At 39.8% G+C, this 26025-nt stretch overlaps 1 protein-coding gene across 15 annotated transcripts in view; it reads left to right on the forward strand.

Moving 5' to 3' along the window:
• OSBPL1A (oxysterol binding protein like 1A) overlaps positions 1-26025 on the forward strand; it is a 210464-nt gene that overhangs the window by 75538 nt on the left and 108901 nt on the right. For 10 of the 15 annotated variants that reach the window (XM_079942363.1, XM_079942362.1, XM_079942360.1 and 7 more), the window contains 3 exons: positions 9563-9669; positions 23557-23647; positions 24953-25044. In XM_079942363.1, coding sequence (XP_079798489.1) covers positions 9563-9669; positions 23557-23647; positions 24953-25044 — 290 coding nt within the window. Of the gene's footprint in view, positions 1-9562; positions 9670-15219; positions 16859-23556; positions 23674-24952; positions 25045-26025 lie in introns of those variants that run through there. The other 5 variants (XM_079942367.1, XM_079942358.1, XM_079942357.1 and 2 more) reach the window with 5 other exon arrangements.

The following is a 26025-nucleotide window of genomic DNA, read 5'->3' on the forward strand; positions in this document are numbered from 1 at the left end:
GAATAAAATGAATAATGTATTTAGCTAATAAATTTATAACTTATTTCTGTTGAACTCAGGGAGAAACAAGTACTGCATTTGTTCTGTCAAGTTATTGAGTGAACAGATTGTACAATTCGGTGAGACCTTCTAGAGACAAACAAATTGGGGAAGAAGCTGTCCACACTGGAGAGCGTTTTGCATTCTTTTACCAATAGGGGTTCCGCAGTCAGTGCCATTGGTTTTTATATCCTACTCTTCTCCCGTGGATTCAGTGTTTTTCCTGAGGCAGACTTGTGAGTAGTTCTTTCACTGAGGATCTGTGGGTGGTAGAATTTCTCTCTCATCTAAATCTTTTTTTTTTTTACCCCCACTGGGTTACAGTTACCGTCCATTAGCATTTTGAAGATGTGATTCCAAGTTCTTCTGGCTTCTGATATTCTAATGATGATTATTTGGTGAACAGTCTTTTTTTTTTTCTTTTTATGTTCACTTACGGCTTTTCAAAGATCTCCACTTTGTCTTTGGTGTTTTGCAGTTTTAATCTGTCTTGATATCTGCTGCTTGAGGTGGTTTTTAATTCAAAGACTCATTCGTTCTTTCTTCAATCTGGGAAAGTTCTTCACCGTTCTCTCCTCACACTGTGCTTCTTCATCCGTTCTGCTGAAACTCCTCGTGGGTATGTGTGGAACCTTCTTATTTACTCCCCACCTCTTAGTTCCTCATTCTCTTTCTGTTTTTCTGTTACATTCTGAGCAGTTTCCTCAGATCTGTTTTCTAGTTTCAGTTTCTTTCTCAGTTCGATCTCTTTTGGCTGTTTAATCCTTTGACTTTCTAATCCTAATTGTATTTCGTAATTCTAGAAATTCTAGGTGCTGGTTTTAAAGTTTTAGTTTTTTCCATAGAAGCCTGCTCTTTCATGTTACATACATTTCGAACTTATCTCTCATCATTTTAAGCGTGTAAAGTTAAAGCCCTTTTCAGCATGTTCTTACATCTCAAGTTGTTGTGGCTAACTGTCCCTTGGGATGGATTGTTTCCGTCACGGTGGATTTTAGCTTTTTATTGAGAGCTTGTTTTGTTCTGCCTCCTGGATTATGGAAGTGTCCCTGCACAGTAGTTCTGTGTCTGCTTCTGTTGATGTAATAGTTTTAAAATTGGATTGCATATCTAGATGCAGCATGAGCTAGGGATTTCTGGTTTTCATGATTCCCACCCACAGTACTAGGCAGAAGATGCCCTTCTTCACTGCTTCCCTGAGCCCATTTCTGCTTTCACTGGGGGTCAAGGCCTTGCTCTGCTTGGTGAGGCCAGAGCCACATCTCCCCCTCATGTAGGTGTGAAGGCGCAGCTTTCAGCCCCTGCTTTACGTCCTAGCTGACCTCTGGCACCCCTGTGCTTGGCCTTCCCTACCATGCCCTCACTGGCATGCGCCTCTTCTGTCAGCCTTGACTTTTCGGTGGGTTTCCAGCATATCTGGGATTTTGTTCCTTCAAACTCTGCTATATATTATTTAATTATTATTATTTTATCAGCATCTTTATGGGTTGGGGTTAGAGGGATGTTTCTCCATCGACTTAGTAAGCCAGGTACCACAAGTGTCCCATGCACTTTCTAATGTAAAATATATCAGTAATCCACAAATTGTATCATCTAGAATAACAGCAGCCACATACAGCCTTTTTTTGTGCATTGTTCTGTATACTTTGCATGTATTAACTCTTTTATTCCTTATAACAACTCAGCGTTAGCACATAACAACTATTATGTCCATTTTATAAATAAGCTAACGGACACAGAGAGCTTAGGTAACTTGTCTTAGGTCACACAGCTAGTAAAAAACCAGACAGTGTGTGCCCCTGGGCACCCTGGCTCTAGAGACTGCTCTTAGAAAATAATGAGTCTGGACTAAATGGAGAAATCTATATTTACTCCTGAACTTTTGATCTATGAGCTAGAAAAGGTTTTTCATTTTCATCCCTAGATCTGCATCTACAGTGAAAGGTAGAATTTGTTGAGGACAGTCCCTTGGCTGCTGTAGTTGAGGTGCTGTCCAAATCCCTACAGTCTCCCGTTCAGAAGTTCGAGGGGACGGTGGGATTGATGCAAGGCTGACGTTTCCAGCTCGCAACAAAGAAATCCTCTTTATTTTTCCTGTCAATTTTTTCTTCTCTTTTCTCGTCCCGAGGTTCTTTCTGGTATTTTTCATCTGAAAGAACACATGACCGTTTGATACAATTTCCTGAGCCCAAACCTTGGAGTCATCTTAACCTTGGAGCGCATCCTTCCTGCGCAGCACGTTCTGTGTCTCCTTTGTCTCTCCATTGTCCCCTTCTCTGTCCCCCCGTCAGTACACTGACGTAGGCCACAGCCGTCCTGCCTGTAGGTTGCAGCCCCTCTTGTCTGGCCATGCTGCCTCCAGGGAGTGTTCCACGGTGTGGTTTGAGAGGGGCCTCTAAAGACAGATCAGGTCTTGTGGCCTCCAGTGTCTTAGGGTAATTGCACTCTACCTTGACCTGTGTCTGCTCGCATCAACAGTCTCACCTCTCGCCTCGTCCTTCCTCTTAGTGTTCAGTAGCCCTGAACTTTTCTCATGCTTTAGGGTCTTGCTCCCATTGTGTGAAGTACTAGCTTCTCCTCATCTTTTAAGTGTAGCTTCTAGAAACTTCTTGGCTTCTCTAAGATGGGCCTAAGTGTTCTTACTGTGTGTTTCCAAACCACCCTCCGCTTTCCCTGTCATGGCACTAATCCCCTTTACTGTAGCACTTTGTGTTTCCATCTTCCCCTCTGGACAGACCCAGCCTCCTCAGGTCTTAGAAGGGGCGGGAAGAGCAAGCAGAGCTCAGGCCACTACAGCTGCTCCTGCCCAGGTCTGTCATACAGGGCACTGGCGAGGGAGCTGCTGTCCTGGGTCCAGGCTTCCTTTCAGACAGCCAGGTTGAGGAGTCAAATAGAGATGCAAAGAGGTTATGAAACTAAGTGATTTATTACTCGTATTTATTTTGCCCAGTCTATAGGAGAAAACATCATCAAATTCTCTCACTCTTCACCTTATTTGTTGGGGCACAGACCCTACTAGTGCCTCTCTCTTGACTTTGCTGGAGACAGAGCTCCCTGGGTCACATGTGACTCTACCTGAATCCTTTGTTGACTGTTTTTTCTCACAAGATCACTACCACAAAGAAGGTTAGGAGCTCATTGCCAGGACAGTACAGTGAGGAGTGATGCAAATCCAATGATAGCCTTTATTTTTTCCTAATTAATTAATTAACTAATTAATTTTTGGCTGCGTTGGGTCTTCATTGCTGTGTGCGGGCTTTCTCTAGTTGTGGCGAGCAGGGGCTGCTCTTCATTGCGGTGCACAGCCTTCTCATTACAGTGGCTTCTCTTGTCATGGAGCACGGGCTCTATGCATGCGGGCTCAGTAGTTGTGGCACTCAGGCTCAGTAGCTCTGGCTTGCAGGCTCAGTAGTTGTGGCGCACGGGCTTAGTTGCTCCGCGGCGTGTGGGTTCTTCCCGGACCAGAGCTCAAACCTGTGTCCCCTGCATTGACAGGCAGATTCTTAACCACTGCGCCACCAGGGAACTCCCCAGTCACAGCCTTTGATGGAGATTTTAATCAATAAGATCTTCCTCCTTGCCTCCCTTCACCTTTTTTTCTTATAAATTTATTTATTTTTATTTTTTATTTATTTTTGGCTGCGTTGGGTCTTTGTTGCTGTGCGTGGGCTTTCTCTAGTTGCAGGGAGTGGGGGCTGCTCTTCGTTGCAGTGCGCACGCTTCTCATTGCAGTGGCTTCTCTTGTTGTGGAGCATAGGCTGTAGGTGTGTGGGCTCAGTAGTTGTGGCTCTTGGGCTCTAGAGCACAGGCTCAGGGTTGTGGTACACGGGCTTAGTTGTTCTGCGGCATGTGGGATCTTGTCGGACCAGGACTCAAACCCATGTCCCCTGCATTGGCAGGCGGATTCTTAATCACTGCACCACTTCACTCTTATTTGCAAAAGAATGCAAAATACATTTCATAGTTCTGCTGGCTTCTTCCCTGTTTTGACCCCAAAAGGTCTTCCTAACTGGTACACTCTTTTCTAAAATTTTAAATTAATTCAATTTATTTTTTCCAACAAATATGTTTTTCCCTCTTACTATTCTAAAGACGTCCTCTGATCAGTACTGTTCATTCAATAATAATTGTTTTATTTTCTGTTTTCCTTGCTAGACTGCAAGTTTTGTAAGGACAAAAACTGTTTCTCAGTTACTTACACCCTATCTCCAGCACCTGGAGTGTAGTGTCTGCCACATGGTAGCCACTCGATAAATGGTAGATGCAAATCCTCTAACGAGTTCTCATAATTCTGAGACTCTCTTCCTCTCAGGACCAGTATTTTCAGTACTATCTGAAAATAATAGTTACAGATATTTTGGATATGTTCATTTTATTGGGCATTGTATTTAACAATAAAAAAGCATATTCTTCAAGATCAGGCTCAAATCCCATTACTTTTATCAAACTTCACTTTATTACTGCATCCCATAACGGTAACTCTTTTCTCTGAATATGTAACATTTTTTATGTATGTACAATTTGTTTGCTATTTATATCTTATAACATCCCTTTTATTATCTTATTCTTATTTACCTCATGCTTTAACTCATTTAACACATGCTGTTCTGAGCTATATATTTTATACTTCTGTTGCAACTAGTGTTAAGTTGTATAGATGTAGACATACAGATCGAATGGTCAGTGGTACTTGTTTAGTGGGTGATTGATTTCAAGCTAATCATCTTAATTTGAACAAGAAACAGATAAATTTATATTCTTACATCTTATATAACGTTACCAATCTCGATTTTTTTTTAAGTTACGGCTTTATGTAGTAGAAATTTTCTAGAAGAACAGTTGATTTTTATGTGCAGACATCTTTTTCTCCATTTTGAGGAGAGAGTACTGATTTTCTTGAGGCATTTATATAATTCCAATTATGAGATAACTTTAAAAACACCTCTTCTCATGCAGGTTAGATCATGTCTCTCATGCACGTAGTCAGATGCACTGCACTTTTTCCACCACAAGAGAGAAATTGTCTTATTTTGATATTTTCTTTATTTCCTATGACCTTAGCTTTGTCACTAGATAGTTTTGGGACTGTTTATTCTCTCTGCTGTTTGTGTTTACTTTAAAAAAAAAAAAACACACACACACTTAAGGCAGCACTGTTCCCAGAAGGACTAGGTAGAGGAAATGAAATGCCATTCATCCAGTTTATTTTTTTAAAAATATCTTATCCCCAGTGATAGAAATATTTGAGTGAATGTTGAATAACAAGCAAACTATATTTTCTTATGCCTCAAGTAAAAAGAAAATGTAGTTTTAAATAATTTATCGATCTGCCCTAATTAGCCAACCTGTAGTAATATAAATGAAAATGTTTGTATCTTATATATTTTTACACTAAAATACGGTAATTCTTTTGATGTAAAATTAAATAATCCAGAACTATTTGGATTTTCTATGTAAGCCATGGGAATAAAATATTTTTATTATTTTCCTTAGTCTTTTAACATTTGAGTCTTTTCTTTGTACAAAGTTCAGTGCATGGTATTTGGGGGCTTAAAGAGGTTTAGAGTTTACCGAGGGTAGCAGAGATTCAGCATACGTACTACCCATGTTCTCTATTACAAGTGGATGTGGCTACTTTTGGAGTCCAGGAGGAGAGGTCACATCCCACAGTGATATTTAAGGACGGCTCAATGGGGAGGATAGCATTTAAACTTGGCCTTGAAAAAAAAAGTTTTAGTTAAGTGGGGAAACTTCTGAATATGCTTAATTATTATTTCCATTATTCACGGAAGGTGGAACATCTTTAACAAAGGTTTAGAAGCAGTAAAATATAATAGGTTAATATTTCTAGGAAAACAAAGAGTTCCAGGAAAACCGTCTGGCTGAAGCTGACTGTTTATGGAACGATTTAAATGTTAGTCTAAGGAGTGTGGACTTTTTCTATATAAGGAGAACAATGGAAGTTTTCTGTGTTAGGGTTTAGTTTGTTAACAACAAGAAACAAGCTCTTCCCCACTAGTTTTAAAACTTACCCAATTAAAAATTGTACAGTGTAATCATGAAAACGACAGATGGTGAGCTTTTTATACATGTCTCTAAAGTTAAGCTTTTCACATATGATCTTCCAGCATCTTTCCCGAGTTCAACAATATTTTTAGTACAAAAAATAACTTTTTTTTTTTTTCAAATTAACAGTGTCCAGTTCTCAGAGTAGGCCAGATATGTTAACATACTGGCCTTCTTGATTTTATTTATTATGGCTCAGTCTCTAAATATTAGTTGGCTAAAACATATTTGCAGTGATTTCCCAGTTGGTAACTTTTCTAGAAGCTTAGCAGTTTTCCTTTTATGTAACCAGTATGCAGACGACATTGTATAAGAGGCACGCCAGTGTGAACCGACTGTCCCTGATATGCAGCACTGCCCAGAGTATTTGCCAGAGTCCACGATTTTTACACCATCCGACGGTGCAAGTTAATATTAATTCCGACATCTTGTTTGAATACTAGCTTGTCAGACAAGTTACGTAACTTTTGACTCTGTTTTGGACAGAAGAATTTGACACACTCTGAATAATAGGTTCTTATAAACTTGTCTTAATATATATTTCTTAGAATATCTTTTGAAAGCTTGCAGAGTTAATTTTGTTTAAAAATTTGTAAACTTAAAATTTATTTAGAGATTTAATGTTTGTTTTATGCTAATCAACAAGTATATTAAGTGAGATATCTAAAACATAGACAAAACTGGAGATGGTTAAGCATGTGATGGCATTTAATAAAAAGAAATGGAGCCATGAATGGCTGTGCTACCATCTTCCTATCCTTTGTGCCATGAAAATGGAAAATTTCTAGATTACCCAGATGATTTCTGGAAGGCAGAGGCTGTGTCTGTTTTTTCTTGTGCATCTCCTCACATCCCTGGTCCCCAGCTCTGTGTAAGACATCTGTTGAGGTACTATTTAAGTCACATGGCATCTAGCATATGGTACTCTCTTTTGCTGTTTAGCAACTAAGTACAGAATAAATCTTCACAGTGTGTATCAAAGATTCAAAAAGAAACAGTATGTAAAGTCAAAATTATTGTAGAATATAGTAGTTTTCAATTATTTGGGTATTATTAAGAATAGCTAGGAAATTCTATTCCATAAGATGAAAAATATGATAAAATGTCATTTGGTGTTTATATCCAGATATTAATGAAAGACTTATTGCTTTCATTCACTCTGACCTTTTCCTTTATTTTTCTTTTTTTATAAATTTATTTATTTAATTTTGGCTGTGTTGGGTCTTCGTTGCTGCACACGGGTTTTCTCTAGCTGTGGCGAGCGGACGCTATTCTTGGTTGCAGTGCGCGGGCTTCTCACTGCAGTGGCTTCTCTTGTTGCGGACCATGGGCTCTAGGCGCACAGGCTTCAGGAGTTGTGGCACACACGCTTCAGTAGTTGCAGCACACGGGTTCAGTAGTTGTGGCTTATGGGTTCTAGAGCTCAGGCTCAGCAGTTGTGGTGCACGGGCTTAGTTGCTCCGCAGCAAGTGGGATCTTCCTGGACCAGGGCTCGAACCCGTGTCTCCTGCATTGGCAGGCGGATTCTTAACCACTGTGCCACCAGGGAAGTCCCTGACCTTTTCCTTTTGTTGCCCACTTTTGCCTTATGAGGTTTTTTGGGTTTTTTGTTTTTTGTTTTTGCGGTATGCGGGCCTCTCACTGTTGTGGCCTCTCCCATTGAGGAGCACAGACTCCGGACACGCAGGCCCAGTGGCCATGGCTCACGGGCCCAGCCCCTCTGCGGCATGTGGGATCTTCCTGGACTGGGGCACGAACCCGCGTCCCCTGCATTGGCAGGCAGACTTTCAACCACTGTGCCACCAGGGAAGCCCTGACTTATGAGTTTTGAGAAATAATATTTCCAAGAAAAGGACTTGTCTTTGCTAAAATAAATCATGTTCATATAAAAAATTTGGAAAATTTAGAAAAGAACATAACAGAGCAATACAACTTTATCACTTAGAATAATGGCTAAATAATTGGTCCTATGTTCTCTGTAGATTGTATTTTTCTTTCCATTTCTCATTTGAAAACTTTTGTTTCTTGATGGGACCCACTGTTTTATGGCCTACTCATTGCAAATTGCTGGCATTTGGATTTACCTGATTCTTTGTTTATTGACCTTGTTTACCATGTTTTAAGAATAGTGTTTTAGGTAAATCAAAATTACTTAAAATACATAGGATGCTACAGATTTAATTGTCTTTCTCTTTTAAGTTATTTTTTCTTAAAGCTTTCTTAATTTTTTTTATTTGATGGAAGGGACAGATGTAAAGGATCTAATGTATAATCAACATAAAATCCCAAGCTATTTCAACTAAGTACATTTCTGTCACATTAGTCTGGACAGGATGTGACATTTCACTTAAGTGACCTGTGTGTATTTTACAGCTTTCTCTTGCCAACGTTATGTTAATTTTGTTTTGTTTGTTTGTTTTCCGTAATGGTAAAGTGGATTAAGATTTTCTTTAAGGGTCCAGGGGAGATACTGATATTATCGTTTATTTCCCAATTTAACATATACTGAAAGATGCTGGACCTTGACAGGGACATATTTTTGAGAGTGAAAGACCTATTTATATGAAACATTTATCCAAATAAGAAGTAGAGGAGGGCTTCCCTGGTGGCGCAGTGGTTAAGAATCTGCCTGCCAATGTAGGGGACAAGGGTTCAAGCCCTGGTCCGGGAAGTTCACACATGCTGTGGAGCAACAAAGCCTGTGCGCCACAACTCCTGAGCCTGCACTCTAGAGACCGCGAGCCACAACTGTGGAAGCCTGCGTGCCTAGAGCCCGTGCTCCGCAACAAGAGAAGCCAATGCAATGAGAAGCCCACGTACCACAATGAAAAGTAGCCCCCGCTCACCGCAACTAGAGAAAGCACGCACGTAGCAAGGAAGACCCAATGCAGCCAAAAATAAATAAATAAAATAAATAAATAAATTTTTAGAAATCGTATTAAAAACCTATTAATGAGATTAAAAAAAAAGTAGGGGAAGTTGAGTTAATGCCGCCTTCAGATCCGTTAGCCATCATTGTCAACTACAGGATTATTTTTGTCTCTTTTTAGCACTTTGCCTTTGAATAAAATTACTTATCTAGTAATGAATATCATGAAAGGAAATGTTAATGTTTTATAAGTAATGATATCAGTCCTTCTTGACAGCTGTTTTTCTTAAACATTATATTATTTATTCCTATGAACCTTTTTTTTTTTAATAGGTCCTGGCTCTTCTCCTTTTAGGATATAGGCTTTTCTAAGTCAAGGCTTTGTTCTTTCTTTTTCTGTACTAATTTATGTGCCCTGCATAAAGTAGGTGCTTAATTATGATGCCCAAGGAATATACTATATGCTTTGCTTATTAAGGCAGCTAGAAGGAAACATGAGGTTAGTAGATATAAAAATACGTTTATGGTCTTAGTTTACGTTAAGGTTACTTAAAATCCTACTCATTTTATTTATTTTTTTATTTATAGAAATGCTTCCATCATTCCTTCAGAAAGTTGAAGTTGTCTCTGAAGCTTCTAGAGAAACTTGTGTAGCTTTGAGTGATTGCCTTAATCTCTTCACCAAACAAGAAGGGGTAGGTAGTTTGCAACTGAATTTTTTAAATAATTGTTTGGGTGTCAACACTTGATCATCCAATACATCATTGCTTTCAAACTGTCCAAAGGTAGGAGAAAATAGAGTTAATAAAGGCAACGACAGTTTCATTTTTCACCAAAAGTTAGAACTTATTTATTCTTGATTAAGCAGGATAATTCTGAAATAACTTCTGTTCATATCATTTAATTTGTTTATGTACCCATATTTAACAAGTATGTTTAAAGTTGATCTACTCAGGGTTGTCGTGACATTTTGATAAGACAGACTATGAAAGTATTCTAGGAACAAAAGGTCTCTATATGAAAAATATATACTTTTATTTAGAAAATAGATTGTTATCATACTTACCTATGTGAACTCAGCTTAATGGATTAAATATTTTTTTGTGCTCTTTGCTGCTCGCTCTCTCCCATTTAAAAATTTGCCATTTGATCTTCCAAATATAAGTAAAAGTGGTATGCCATCCATTAGTAACTCCTTTTCTAAGGACTGAAAAGTCATTAAGGTGTGGTTTCTTTTTTTATATAAATTTATTTATTTATTTTTGGCTGTGTTGGGTCTTCATTTCTATGCGAGGGCTTTCTCTAGTTGCGGAGAGCGGGGCCACTCTTCATCACGGTGCGCGGGCCTCTCACTGTCTCGGCCTCTCTTGTTGCGGAGCACAGGCTCCAGACGCGCAGGCTCAGTAGTTGTGGCGCACGGGCCCAGTTGCTCTGCGGCATGTGGGGTCTTCCCAGACCGGGGCAAGAACCCGTGTCCCCTGCATTGGCAGGCAGATTCTCAGCCACTGCGCCACCAGGGAAGCCCCAGGTGTGTTTTGCCTGAACTAAGATTTTTCTTTTTTATGTTTTTTCCTTCGTTTTCATGATTTTAATGCAAGCCAAGTAGTAATAGGCTTTGTTTTGCATTTAATTTCTACACATGTTTAATCTTCAGCTTTTTAGATTAAGACACCAAATTTCTTTGTTTTTTTTTTTTAGGTTCCACATACATGTAAAATCATATGGTATTTGTTTTTCCTCTGTTTGACTTCCTTCACTTAGCACAATACTCTCCAAGGTCACTGACTTTCTTATTGTTACAATTGATTTGTGCCTTTTGGTTAGAGATTAGGTTTTGGTGTTAAAACAAGATAGATGAAAATGGTCTTATATATGTTTCTCTTATATGTAAGGATCTAAAATTTTATTTTCCCATCATTAAAATAAGAAGCCTTGTGAATTCATGTGAAATTTTGAAAATGCTCTGTTTGTTATGTATACCACAAATTCCATAATTATTTTATTTGGAGAATAAGAAAAAATATGTAATAATAATCTGAATTCATTTAAAACAAACTTACAGAAAGTCTTTCAACAGAATTCTATTAAATACCATGGGAAAACATAATTTTTCATTAAACATGTTAACTGGTTGATTCTCCTAATGGTGTTTGAAAATATCCTTTCTCAGCATTTCTATTTTTGGTGCTTTGCAAATTTCATATTCTAGCTTGTTTAAATGAGGAATGATTTAGTGACCTAAATAAATCTAAATAGGATGATAGAATTGCAGAACATTGCAGAACAGAACAAATTATGATGTTACAGGATTCAGGTAATATTACCTTGTAAAACTAAATTCACATCTCTTGTGTGGTATCTGATGAATGTATTGATAACTTTTTTGTTCTCGGGTTGTATAGTTTTAAGGTGAACACTAGATTAGAAGTACTTTAATTTCTGAAGAAGCCAACATATCCTAATCTTTAACAGATTAAAAAAAAATAGCCTAGGTAATCACCTCTGTGTGTAAATTTACATGTGCAAGAATATTAGCCTAAAGTTTAGCCTAATTAACCTCTTTACGCCTTTAAAATTAGTCATCAGGATTAAGTAAGATAATTGTAAGCAAAATGCTTAGCATAGTTTCTGACACATAGTAAGCCCTGAGTGTAAGTCCACGGTTGTTATTGTAGGATGCTGTCTAATTAACACTTGTGACCCCTTTTCTCTGATGGCATCTTGGAGCTTCTGTGTCTTTAACATTGGTTTTATCTTGTTTTGGGAGGAGGTGGTGTTGTCTAAAGAAAATGTATTTGACTGTGGAATGATTGTGTTGTGTTTCCATCCTTATTACTTATTATTTAAGAGATGATGGGCTACTTAAGTTCTCTGAACTTTGATACCTTCATCTTTCATATAAGAGAGACCATGTAGAAAGTCATTAAGAGCCCTGGTCTGAAAGTCTAATGGACCTCTTTTAAGTCTCAGTCTTTCCCTAACCAATTGTAGGACCTTGGGCAAGTTTCTGAAGAATAAAGATATGTGAACACCTGATGGTTGGGTGTGGAGATCAGATGTATGTATATGAATAATAGGTATATAGACCATATTAGCATATCACAAGAGCACAAAGTATTCATTTAGTAAATGGCATTCATTGTTTTTAGAGTATTTTAAGATTTTTCTTTTTAGTAGTTCTATGAAATATCAACCCTGTGGGGCCCTCAGTAGAAATCCATGGATTTCCCTCTGAGAAATACAATTATAGACGATGAGAAGGCCTAAAAAATATTTGAAAGGTAAATGGCATCATTGAAGTTGGTCTTATCAAGTAGTTAAGAATTACAACATAGGAATTTAATCGTTTAATTGAGGTCAGAGTGGGATAATTGTGCACTGTAATGCCTTATGTATCAGGCATCATAAATTTTATTTTCGTTATCCAAAAACTTTATTAGAAGAGCAATGATAAGCTTGAACGCACATAGACCTGAGTCCATTTCCTGGTTCTGCTATGTAATCTCTGTCTTCACCTCAGTAAAACACAATCTCCTTTTCAAAGTGGTGACCAACCAAAAAAGAGTGTTTTAAGAAGTAAGTGAGATCCGATTGGCAAAACTGCATAGCACCTGGCACAGAATGGGGACCCGATAGGTGTAAGTGACCCCAGCCCCAGCGGCAGAAAATACGTTTTTATTCTTTTTTGAGAACAGTTACTCTGAATCTTACACATTTACTTCTTAGACTGAAGATTTCATACTTGATCTCTTCTGGGTGTGTCAGGATTGTCCTTTTGTATGTTTGTAATTACTCTTTGCCTTAATACAGAGATACCGTCAGGGGATAATGTTTACAGGACTCTTTTTTGATTAAATGGCCCAATCCTGCTAATGCTTTTCGAATTCCTTTTTACTCCTTATGGTTCTAAAATTTTCTTCTCTCCTGTTCTTTAGACCAACTGGGTGCTTGTCTCTAGCAGCGGAATTCTGATCCCTTCTGATTTACTCATACTAATCTCCTGTTTGTTAAAAAGAAAACCAGTAACCAAACTTGGTAAAATTATGTCCACAGTAAGAGTAAGCTGGCTTAGTGTGAGAAACTTGGCTTGACAATGAGCACAGGCTTTAGGGTCTGGGGCCTTCTGGTATGTTCTTTGCTTATTTGGAGATTCTCTGATACACCCTAGATATTCCAGGTATCCACATGACCTCTACATAAATGAGGCATTATGAAGGTGTACTTTACTTGAAATAACACAACTTATGTTGTCGGAAAAAACCCGGCAATATATAAGATAAGCTGTAAAGTTTGTGACTGATCTACTAAAGGCAACCTTACTGTATTTTTTTAAATTAATTAATTAATTAATTTTTGGCTGTGTTGGGTCTTCATTTCTGTGCGAGGGCTTTCTCTAGTTGTGGCAAGTGGGGGCCACTCTTCATCGCGGTGCGCGGGCCTCTCACTACCGCGGCCTCTCTTGTGGAGCACAGGCTCCACATGCCCAGGCTCAGTAGTTGTGGCTCATGGGCCTAGTTGCTCCACGGCATGTGGGATCTTCCCAGACCAGGGCTCGAACCCATGTCCCCTGCATTAGCAGGGAGAGTCTCAACCACTGCGCCACCAGGGAAGCCCCTTTACAGTGTGTTTTATGATATGCTTGGGAAACATACTATAATAGAATGTGAAGGCTGTGGTTTTTCTTTAACGTTGTTTTGAGAGTTCCATCCAAAAGGCTAGAAACTGGTTTCATGAATCATTCTTTCTACGGTTCTCACCAGAGGTTGGTATCAGAAGTGGTTAAAATGTCATTCAGAAGTCATCATTGGTGCCCTCTGGGTCTGTGTATTATTGAGCTCCCCTCGATATTATGAGTCTAATCAGTGTTTAGTGTAAACTCACTTATAAAATGTTAAATCTCCTCACTGCTAAAGGGATGTAACCCAAATGTATGGTTGGGAAGATAGTGATGCCAAGCTTGTGGTGTAATGGAACAATTCAGACTCTCAGTTGGAACCAACCAAAGGTACTTGCTACTCTGGACCAGATGTGAAAGTCTTTGGAGAGAATCCATGCCCTCATGTGGACTGATAACTCTATAAAGTCATGGTTTCTAATACTCATTTAGCTTCCTGAGCTGTTCAGAGTCCTTTAATCCCTCTCTTTTTCATTTGCAATGTTTGTATCTTTCAGGCCTTCACCTTTCTCTCTCTCATCTCTATTCTGAGCAAAATTTATTGTCAAGCGTTAGGCGAACATTGTACATGCTGCCAACTCCCTACTAGTCCCTCATTCCGATTTTTATCTTTTTTTCCTTTTGTTGGAGGCATCTGTCTCCTATCTTCAAAAACAGCTACTCTCTTCTTCTGAATTCTCCCTTGTAGCTTTTATCTCCCTACATCCCTTTCCAGTTCCATTTTTGAAAATGTGATACCTTCTGTTTCTACTTCTTTATTCCTCAACTAGTCCACTGAGACCATTCTTGCCAATATCTCCTTGTTGCTAATCAGAGAACATCTTTAAATTATCTTGCGTGTCTTTTTAAAGGGTCTGGCATTTGACTACTGCTTGCTTTTTGGAATGCTTCTCTGTGATTTCCATGGTGCCTCCCTCTTCTGGCTTCTCTTTCCTGTATAGCAACTCCTCCTCAGTCTTCTTCTAAAGCATCTTTTCCTTCTGCCTGTGCTTTGCATGTTAGTATTCCCTAGGTTTCTGTGGGTGGCCTTCTCACTCAGCATTCTCCCTGGAGAATTCCCACTCCTTCAACCCAGAAATCCATGATGATTCAGGTATATCCACTTTGGATCTTCTGAGCTATGAACCAGTTGTATCCAGCTGCCTTTTGGACATTTACATATGGATACATCAGAGGCATTTCTAAACCAAAGTGCCTAGAACCGAGTTACCGATTCAACTCAAAGTTACCTGTTGGATAATTCAAGCCGGAAACATGGGAGCTGCCTCTGGTTCGTTCTTCCTCAGCCCCATTTTTAATCAAGTCCTGTCATTTTTACTTCCTGTATCTCAGTTGTCTGTCTCCTCCAAGCCAGCACACGGATTCCCCATTGCCATTCTGTTAGATAAAGTTCTCAGGATTGCTGTGTTGGATGACTGCTAACCATTTCGCAATCCCAGGTTCCACCCTTCAAAATTGAGTTAATGTCCCTCCTAGTCTAGGAGTTCCTTGCTGTTGCAGCGCTTATGACATTGTATCATTATATATTTACTTGTCTGATTATATATTTACTTGACTGGAGCTCCTCAAGTAAGTATCTTATTTTTGTAGCGTCTGTTTCTAGCATAGTGCTTGGTATTTAGTAGACAGTTAATAAATACTTGAATAAATGAATAATGAATGTACAAAGGAAAGAATACAAGCTTTTGGGTCAGACCAGTCAGGACCTAAACTCTGCTCTCTTGACCCTGAGCAAATTAACATATGTTTGGGAATTCCATTTCCAAATCTGAAAATGAGAATGCAAATGAGTTATTTTATGTGCAGTTCCTCAGTACAGTGCCTGGCACATTTTAGGTGCTTTGTAAATTGCCTTCTGAAACAAAGTAGCCTTTGTTGTTCATTGTTTTGTTTTGCTGCCTGGTACTACTTTTGCAAACTGAATTCTTTCTCTAATTTTTAGGGCCTAGGGAGAAAGATTCTGTAGCAAGGTCTCTTCTTCAGTGACAAATGTGACTTTTCAAAATGTGATAATATTTAGTCACCAACTGAGAATGGAAAAAAAAAACAAAACTGTCTTTTCAAAGACACCTTGAAACCTCACCGACATTAATTCCCATTTTTCCGAGTGTGGCCTTGTCTTATCTTTTACACGTTTTTCATCTGTAGTGCAAATACAGCCACCACTGCTGGAAGGGCGAACTTAAAGTACCCTAGGATCTTGTCAAAGAAATACTCAATTTTGTTCAGTATTACTCTGCTTCCCAAAGTCGAGGACAGATTTGTATACCTTAGAAAGGTTTAAGACTGCTGTTTGTTTTTCCTCACCAGAACCTCATAGTTAACGAGGAATTTCATTAGCCTGAACATCTCACTTTTAAGTATATCATGTATGTGGTGGGTCTTACTGACCTTTACGCTTTCGTCCACCCTTTAGGGGTCGCCAGAATCAGAAACACCTATTTCACGTGAGTAGGTTTCACGTTAGTAGGGTCAATACTGTTGTTTTCCTCATTGCTCAAATGGTAGCCCAGGAAGTATGTGAAAAATAAATATGTGCAGACTAGCTCAGTCTTTGTTGTGGAATCGGACCGTTAACTCTTAAGTGTAAGCCTGTGTGTCAGTTACCTTCGAATGGAAGACTCCAGAAGAGAGGATCCCTCTGCTTTTCCCGGGGGGCAGGCTGGCCATTTAAAAGTTGCCAGGGCCGCGTCCGCAGGACCGGCGTCAGTACAGCGCCCGCTCCAGGGCCGGGCCGGCGCCTCCACGGATGCTCGCAGAGCCCGGGGAGCGGTGCCACCTTCCCCGAAATCCCCGCGCGCTGCTCCCGCAGCCCCCTGACAGGTCCCTACCTGCGCCTCGGAGCGAGCGGGCGCCGCAGCCGGGGAGAGGGAGGGGGAAGGGGAGGAGGGACGGACGACGCCAGCCGCCGCGGAGCCGCCCGCCGCAGGCCATTTGCCGGCGGGAGTCCTGGAGGGTGGCGGTGTGGCCGAGGGGCCATCGCGGACCTCGGGCGGCCCGGGCGCAGTCCTGGGCCGCGCCTCTGCTCGACCTCGCCGGAGCCGGGGGGCGGGCCACGCGAAGGTGACTTCAGGGAGACCTTGCGGTGCCGCCCTGGGTCGCGCCTCCGGGCTGGGCCGGAGTGGAGGCGGAGGAACAGGCCGAGCGCATTGCTGCTGGAGCCTCGAGGAGCGCCGGGCGGAGCGCGCTGCCGGGGAGCCCCGGCCCAGGTGGGTGGGCGAGTGCCTGCGCCGGGGCAGCTCGGGGACGCCCGGGGACGTCCGGGGACGTCCGGGGACGCCGGGGAGGGAAGGAGGAGGGTGGCCCGATGAGATCCAGGGATGTAAGTGGATCCAAGAAGAGTTGGGCGCGAGTGTGTGGAGCGGAGCGCGGCCGCGGGCGTGTGGGGAGGGGTGCGCGAGGCCGGGGACCTTACCCGCCCGGCCGGCCGTGTGTTTGCATCGGTTCCTGCGGGAAGAGCCGCTGAGGGGTAAAGCACGTGAACAGATATTTTTTTCGGCTAAATACTGGTAGTAGGTCAGGTAGGGCCGGAGTGGGAGGAGTAAGGCACTGAAAGACATTATTGTCCTAAATAACCTTACAAGTTAGTGATTTTTCGCGTGTCTCAGCCCTGGCAGACATTGAGATGAACTTACCATCCGCTGTTCAGAGGCCGCTAAAATTCCCTGAAAAAAACGAGGAGGGGAGATGCTGGAGTGGATTGAGAAGAGAAAGGGAAATTATACTGGGGTCGGGGAGTGGGGAGGTGGCTTTTAACTTCGTTTTGATTAGGGATTTTTGATTACTCATAGGCTTCCTTTGTAGCCCAAACCAGTGGAGAATCATGGTCCCCAGCATTCACAGCATGTGGCTAGTTTCGTGTTTTCTGTTGTGCAGGTTTTTTTCTGGATTTGGAGGGAGGGTGGTACTAAGGAGGGGAAGATGCCAGGGAAGAGCTTTTCCAGCTTTTGAGGGTTATTAAAGCTATTAAAAGTTCCTTAATTTTAATTAGGTTCAAAGACAGAATGAAGGCATTTCATTTAGAAGACAGCATTGCTTAGCAGGAATCTTTTGCAAAAGAGAAAAATGCTTGAAATGCGTGTTGGTGGAGTAATGTGTAGGCTAGAATATAGGGATCTAAATATAAATTTTCTTTTCAGTTTGAGGACACACCACAGTTAATCTCCGGTCCAAATAATGTTTGACCTGGAAGCTGATGACTTCGCAAGTTAGCTCAGCTTGAATTGAGTAGATGTTTAATCTGAACATGAAGACCCAGAGAGCTATTTTAGCCTTTGTCCCAGTACTACTTTTTACTAGATTGGGGGCCTAAAGGGATTTGTGTCACTGTGAATATAATTGCAGGACTCTAGTCTTCCCTCTTTAGGAGCTCTTTAAACATTAATTTTAGGGGATTTCATTGATGGTTAAAGTGAACCCCATAATGGCCCTTCCCGTAGTTGTGCACTGTGCAGAACAGGGAGAAATTAAAAAGCTTATTAGGTTTTCCATATTAAAAGCAAATGTATCTACTGATAATCAAGGTACTATATAAATATGATCCAAGCACATATTAAATATTATACATACTTCATAAAATAATTATGCAACACCATACTTTAAGCTCTATGTACAGTTTTTGACTTTGTCGTTTACATTCTCTTAAAAAGGATTGTGATTTATGGTTGTGTAGTTATCATTGTGTATATCAGCTCCATGAAGATTATAAGAAAACTTCTAATTCCTTTAAAAAGTAGGAATTTAGAATTTTTACTTAGTCCACATTATTCCTGAATTTTTAGCTTGTTGTGTATATAATCCAGAAATATACTGCTACAACTTAGTTTTGGAAGCAGCTGGGACATAAGTTAAATAAATGTGAAGTTTGTGTAAAATGAAGCTGGTTTGCGTTTTGGTAACGTCTGTGAAGTTTTTGAACAGAAATACATAAGATTTTAATTAGTAGTGTGAAGTGTGTTTGTGTGTATGTATTAGCCTTGTGATGCTTGGTATGACCCAAGATCTATCATCATGAGTTTTTGTATCTCACGATAGTACCAAGACTGTAACCTGGATGCAATTGTGTTCGTCTTGTTCACTGCCGTTTTCCAATCAGAGTGCAGTGTCCGACTTCTACTCTAGCTAATGAGTTTTGAATGAGTTATAGGCAGACATAATTTTCCTCTCATTTTAACTTCAGAGTGTTAAGGATGTAACCCCTATACAACTTTATAATGGTGCACCATAGATTTGATATCTATTACTTTATGTAAAATTTTCCCCTTAATTCAATAAGTATTTACAGAATGTTCATCTTGTCAGATACTACTGTACCAGCCTGTCTTCATAAAACTTAAGAGATTACTGCAGGAGCCAGATGACTGACTAGGTTCTTACAGAAAGCACAACATACACAGGGGGAAGAGAAAGGGATGAATTCCAGCAAATAGTTCATTAAGACTGGAACAGAGTGGGATAGGTAACGAGAAAGTCAAGGCTAGATCAGTAGAAGCAGGGTCGGTCTTCTTGAAAGACTTTGTAAAATATGCCTGAAGAGTTTGGATTATTTTGGGCAGTTAGAATCACTGAGAGATTTTAATCGGGGCTGGGGGGGAGATTTAATCAGATTTGTTCCTTATGAGAAGGATAAGAGGGCAGGCCTGAAAGCAGAGTGGCCAGGTGCAGGAATTCGAGAGAGAGATAATCAGAGTCTGAGCCTAGTTGGTGGCTGTGGAAAAGGAAAGGAAGATACAGAGCAGAGAGAAGAGAGACTTTGAGATATACAATATGAGTAGGAGCTGATCATAGATGGAGTGTGAGGAATGAAGCCGGTGGAGTTAGATGACCCCACATTCATGGCATAAGTCACAGGATAGAAGGTGGCTGCAGTAGGGAGGAAAGGGGAGGATGAGTTCACCTTTGAACACGATGACATCTGAATAAGGTCATCCTGACTTGTCCGATAAAAACTGGGGAATCTTTAGTACTGGGAGCCACCTGATTAAACGTGGTGATCGAGGCTGAAGGAGTAAATAATAACACTAGGAGAAGTGTCGTTTGAAGTTTGAAATCAAACGATGAATACTGTCTGTGGAAGAAAGAGAGCCAGTGGAATGCACTGAGGAAAAGCAGCCTGGGGGGCCAGGGGACAAGAGGTCCAAGAAGGTGAAGTAGCAACTGAAACGCACCTGTTCGATTTGGTAGCCAGGTGTCTTTGATGAGGGAAGTTTTAGAAGCTTGACAGCATGAAGCCTGACTGCAGTGAGCAGAGGAGTGAGTGGGGAGTAGAAAGTAAAAATAATGAAGATAGACTGGGGTTCAGTATCTGTAGACAGTCCGTGAATAATTACAGTTTTGTTCCTTTCTTTCAGTCCTTACACCTCTTATTTATTTTTCTTCTTTCTACTGTACTGGTTAGGGCCTTCAGGACAATGTTGAACAGCAGCGGAGGTGGTAGGAATCCATGTTCATCCCTGGTATTTAAAAGGAATCTAATGATTCCATGTTGAGAAAGATACTTGGTGCATACCATTTATCAGGTTAATGAAGTTCCCTTTCATTCTTATATTGTTGAGTTTTTTTTTTTATCATGAAAGGGTGTTGAACTTATCAAATATTCATTTACCAAGAGAATCATGACGTTTTTCTTCTATTTGTGAAGGTGGCAAGTTATATTTTTAGATTCTTTTTATTGATAAGCCATCCTTGTGTACCTGGACTAAACCTAACCTGGTCATGATGTATTATTTTTAACATTCTCCTCAGTTTGGTTTGTTTTGGTTTTTAACATCTGTTTATAAGTGAGATTGGCTTGTAATTTCCTTTTTTTGTTCTGTCCTCATCAGGGTTTATTATCAAGGTTACACTGGCCTCATATAGTGAGTTTGGGAGTATTCTCTCTTTTGCTGTTCTCCGGAAGAGTTGTATAAAATTGAAATGGTCTGTTCTTTGAAAATTTAGTGGAATTTTCTTATAAAACCACCTTTGTGAGGTTTTTTTTTTTTGGACCAATTACATGTATTTAATGGTTGTAGTGCTATTTTAGTTTTCTGTTTCTCTTTGGGTCAGTTTTGACAAGTTACATCTTTCGAGGAATTTTATCATTTCCATTTAAGTTTTGAAATTTGTTGTTATAAGGAAGTTCATAATATTCTTTTATTGTCTTTTTAACTTATGTCCATTCTATAATTATGTATTCCCTTTTCTAATCTTCTTCCATTTTCTTTCTTCTAATGTTTATTTGGCTATTTCCAAATGAATTTTGCTCTCCTTGTAAGATCAGTCTCATTAAGGCTTTGTTTATTTGATTATTTTTCAAAGAACTGTCTAGCTTTTATCTATTTTATCTTTTTCTTTTAAATTTCTATAGTTATTTCTATCACTTTTCCTTGAGTTTATTTTCTTCCTACTATCTATACATTTATAATTCTCTGTCTCCTTAAAGTGGATAATTTGTTCAAAATTTGTTCCTTTCCAGATTTCAATTCTAGATTTCAATTTGCAATACTAATTCTAGTATTTTGTAATATAGTGAATATATCACTGCTAGCTTTATCCATTACTTTGATGATTTTATAGACTTGAATAATACATTTCCTAGACTTCATCATTCCAGACTGAGAACTACTAATATTTAAAATACCTAAAGTTTCTGGAAGGTTTTGACTACTTCCAATTTTTTTTTTTTCTCTTACCCAACTTTCCTTGTTTTCATTGCTTGGCATTTCTCTCCGTTTCTCTTCCCCACCTGCTGCTCAGCTTCTTCCTCCTTTTCCCTCACCCCCTCTTTTCTACCCCTAGATACTTTGTGCAGTGGAAGAAGAATGATCGTCTTCCCTTGCCCTCTGCCCCCACTTTTTTCTTCTGTCTCCCGGTTTTATACACTCTAACCACCACCCCCACCCCCATACCTGCAGGATTTTTCCATTATCTGCTCAACATTGTTCATCTTGCTCTTTCCTTCTCCTTAGAACCCTGGCTCCAGCACCAAGGAGGAAAAAGAAGATAATTGGTGTCTCATTTTCTTTAGATGCTCAAAGGTTCATCATTATGTACCTGATGACTTTTGTTATTCCTAATACAGTCCAACTGATGGCAAAGTTAGGGAGAGTATAGGGCGGGCCTAGGAAGATGGCATAGATGGTAGAGTCTGAGCTCCTATTACCTGGAGTCCTGAAATGTGGGCTCTGATATTAGTGACTTTTTCCTTGCTGTCTGACTCTGGGCCTCACATTGCTCCTGTGTAACAGGGTTATCACAGACCCCTTCTCTCTATTTCATGAGTTGCTGTGAGACTCAAATGAGATAAGGATAAACCCATCAGCTTTATGTTAAGACAGTCTTCCCAAGCTTTATTTTCAGAAAAGTATCTTGAAAGGATTTTTTGCTCAATTCAGGGACAGAGAAGTGGCGTTCAAGTGGTTTGTGGTCTGGGATGCTGGATCAGAGAAACCCTGGTGGGAAGCAGCCGGTGGTGGTAGGAATGACCAGAGCACTGGAGCTCCGCCCAGTGGTTGAAAGGGATTCAGAGGGAGGTGTCTGTCCTCTGGGGAAGGGAGCTCATAGCCTCCCCGGATGGAGAAGTGGACACGTTGTTACGTCCAGTGGTTGGATCCTAAGCTGCAGTGATACCATCTGTTCCTTTACGTATCTTTTTATTTGCCACATTCATGACACTGTGCCTTTTTGAGGTACTTGAGAAATCACCCTTCACTTAAAATGTTGGTATGAGGGAGATTTTGTTGTTCTGGGTTCTGGACAACTGAATTGCAAATGAAGTGTGGGAATATAATTCTCCTTAATAAAATTTCTTAGAAATGATTTAACTTCGAATATTTTCTTCACTTATTTTTGTTACTTTATTTTGTGGTATGGATGAGTTGTTTAAAATCACAAAGTCATAGGCTCAGTCTTAGATTGTAGAGCATCTACAGGTCTGGTGATTTTCAGGTTTTATTGGGTGCTAAAGTAGATGCCCGTGTACGAGAGAAGTAAAGTAGAAGCACCTCCTCATCCACTAAGGTGCCTCCGTACAACACAGTTTGAAATGGTTGTTACGGTTGATCTCGTCACCTCCATTCTTACAGGTGAGAGTAGGACCTGCAGAGAGGGTTCGATACCTCCCCGAGTTTATGTAGCGAGGAGGGGCTACACTGAGAGCCAGATCCAGGGATCTGCCTCCAAATTCAATGCTGAAGAACAACACACTATATCACACACAGCTTGAATTAGGAAAATTCATCCGTTAGAGAAGACAGTCCGCCTTGTTTCAAAGCTGATGTGGACATTTATAAGCTAATTTCTCGATTCGACAAAAGGATACCGACTTTAAAGATAATCAGGTGGCCAAGAATATTTCAGCGTCTTTGGACTATGCACAGAACACCTGTATTCCAGGTTCGCAACAGGAAACACTCTCCATCTTTTTGTGAAAATTTTGCTTAGTTGAGGTCACATTTTTGGAATATATAGAATTTATCCATGTCTCTAAATGTTCTAAATTTTATCCTAAAATTAAACCATCAGAATGCTACAGCCTGGGCTATGTTTTCTTGATTTTCTGAAAAATGTCCGTCACTGAATTTTAAGTTGGAATTACACCCTCCATTTCTGTTCAGGGGCATTTCAAAACAATTTAGCTTAAGTGGCATTATTGATTATTTTGCCCTCAGATACTCTTAATCCCCTATATATTACCCTGAATGAGAAATTAGAGCTAAGGACAAAGAGGGAGTTTGTTTTCCCTAAAGAAGTGATATGTTTTTTTCCTTGTGGACAGTTAAAAGGGCATAATTGTATTTCTCTTTCTGTTTTGGCCTTAAGAGAATTCAGAGCCAGATTTGTGGCTTGTCCATGGTACCTGTGTAGTTGCCATCACTTGTAGGTCTTACCCCATTATTGTATCAGAAGTTGTTCTGTGTTTTCATAGCCTCCCAGTTTGGAAATCACTGGATTACAACATTCTCTTGTGAATTGGTTGGACACGGCTGTGCCGCAGAGTGCATTCAGATGTGATGATGGTAATTTGGGGATTTTTCTGCAAGTAGTAAGTACTAAGTAAATAGTTGTTAAAACGTTAGGAACAGATTTGTACTTAATACTGTGGTTTTATTTTATGTGAAGAACATATACATTTTGATATTAGTTGACTTTGTAATAGATCATTTCAAGGACCCAACTTAAACTATGTGATATAGTTTATACAACGGGAGCCTTTTTTTTTATGTTAATGCAAATCAAACTGTTTATTTTATATTTGGAGAAAAAAATTTTAATTATTTTATTTGTGCTAGAATTTGCATAGCATACAATTTACCATCTTAACCATTTATAAGCGCATAGTTCAGTGACACTAAGTACATTCATACCGTTGTGTAACCATCACCACCATCCATCTCCAAAACTCTTTTCATCTTCCTAAACTAAAACTCTATATACATTACACAGTAACTCATCCATCATTCCCCTCTCCTCCTAGCCCTTGGAAATCATGCTGCTACTTTCTGTCTCTCTGAATTTGACTACTGTAGGAGTCTCATATAAGTGGAATCATACAATCTTTGTCTTTTTGTGAGTGGCTTATCTCAGCATAATTCCTTTAAGGTCCATCCATGTTGTCACATGTGTTAGAATTTTCTCCTTCTTTAAGGCTGAATATTATTTCGTTGTATGTATATATACCACATTTTGTTTATCCGTGCATCCGTCAGTGTTGTGTTTGGGTTGATTCAACCTTTTGGGTGTTGTAAATAATGCTGCTGTGAACGTGAGTGTACAAGTATCTCTTTGTGTCTGTGCTTTTAATTCTTTTTAGCATATACTCAGAAGTGGAGTTGCTGAGTCATGTGGTAATTCTATTTGTAATTTTTTGAGGACTCGCCATACTGTTTTGCATAGTGGCTGCACCATTTTACATTCCTACCAACAGTGTGCGAGGGTTCTAATTTCCCTACATCCTTGCCAACACTTTTTGTTTCCTGGGTTTTCTTTTCGTCTTTATAGTAGCCATATAATTGGCTGTAAGAAAATAATTTTTTTTTAAGTGGAGTTAACCATGTTTGCTATCCAGACGTTGACCCCAAGGTTGCCAGACTCTACACTGGCTCATAACCGCCCTGCAGAGCAGTGCTTTCTCATCACTCAGAAGTTACCCTGGTTCAAGTGTAGCGGAGGGTGCACAGTGCCAGTTCTCCTTAGTCCCTTGTTTCCCCTTCAGTCAGTAAAAAACAACTGCACAAAGCAGGGATGTGGTTTCCATGGACTGTAGACTTGGTTTAAGTTCATATATCTGTATTATACTTTTATGTTATCTTTCTGTACTTTAGATACCAAATGTCGATTTGCTGTTGTATTTGGAAGGATAATTGCTCAATTGAAAAGAATTTTATCTTGTCTACAGAGGAAAATGAAAGTGCAGGTATGTTTGAATTGTGGTAGATATAAAATATGAGACAAGGAAATTGATATGCAGTTGACCCTTGAACAACGTGGGTTTAAATTGCACAGATTCACTTACATGCCAATATTTTTGAATAGTAAATACTACAGTATTACATGGTCCGTGGTCGGCTGAGTTAGCAGATGTGGAGGAACCTTGGGTACAGAGGGTGGGCTATACATGGATTAACCCCTGCGTTGTTCAAGGATTAATTGTACTTGAGAAAAATCAAGCCTACCTTCCTTGTACAAGGGAACTAATCAAGGAAAATATGTGTTACTCAAAATCAGAGCACAGTTATCCTCAGCGTTAGAATTGGATAGGTAATTTAACATATTCTATAATGAAATTATTAGATCTTTAGCCGTTTTTAGGAGTATAAAATTTCTATCAACCTTGAAGTCAAAGGAAAATTTTAAAAATAAGATGAAAACTTGGGAAAATGTAACCACAAAATTATAAAAAGGGATCTTAGAGGTTACCTAATTTTTCTCCATTTGCAAGAATCCTCTCTCCAACTTCCTGCCGGCCAGATGGTCCCTTTATGTGCCATGTAAACACTGCCATCGATGGACATACAGGCAGGGGGTGCCAGTGGTTACAGGCTTGGAGCTTGAGTCAAACTCAGACCTGGGTTCAAGCACCGGCTCCATCGTTTACTGGTTCTGCGATCCTAGGCAGGTCGTGTCATCTCAATGAGCTTGAGTTTCCTCATTGTTAATAATACCTACCTCATAGGATTGTGGGAGGATTACATGAGGTGGCACACCAAGTATTTACCGTAACATCTGGCATATAGTAGACATACCTAGATGTTAGCTCTTGCACTTCTAGCTGCTACTACTACTCTTATACATGAATAATCTTTCAGGGCCACCCAATCTACTGTAGGAAAACTATAAATACTAGAAAGTTAAAACTTACATTAAGGCGAGGTTTTTCCTCTTCTTTTTTCTTTTT

The sequence above is a fragment of the Stenella coeruleoalba genome (genome assembly GCF_951394435.1).
Source record: "Stenella coeruleoalba genome assembly, chromosome: 14".
Lineage (NCBI taxonomy): Eukaryota > Metazoa > Chordata > Mammalia > Artiodactyla > Delphinidae > Stenella > Stenella coeruleoalba.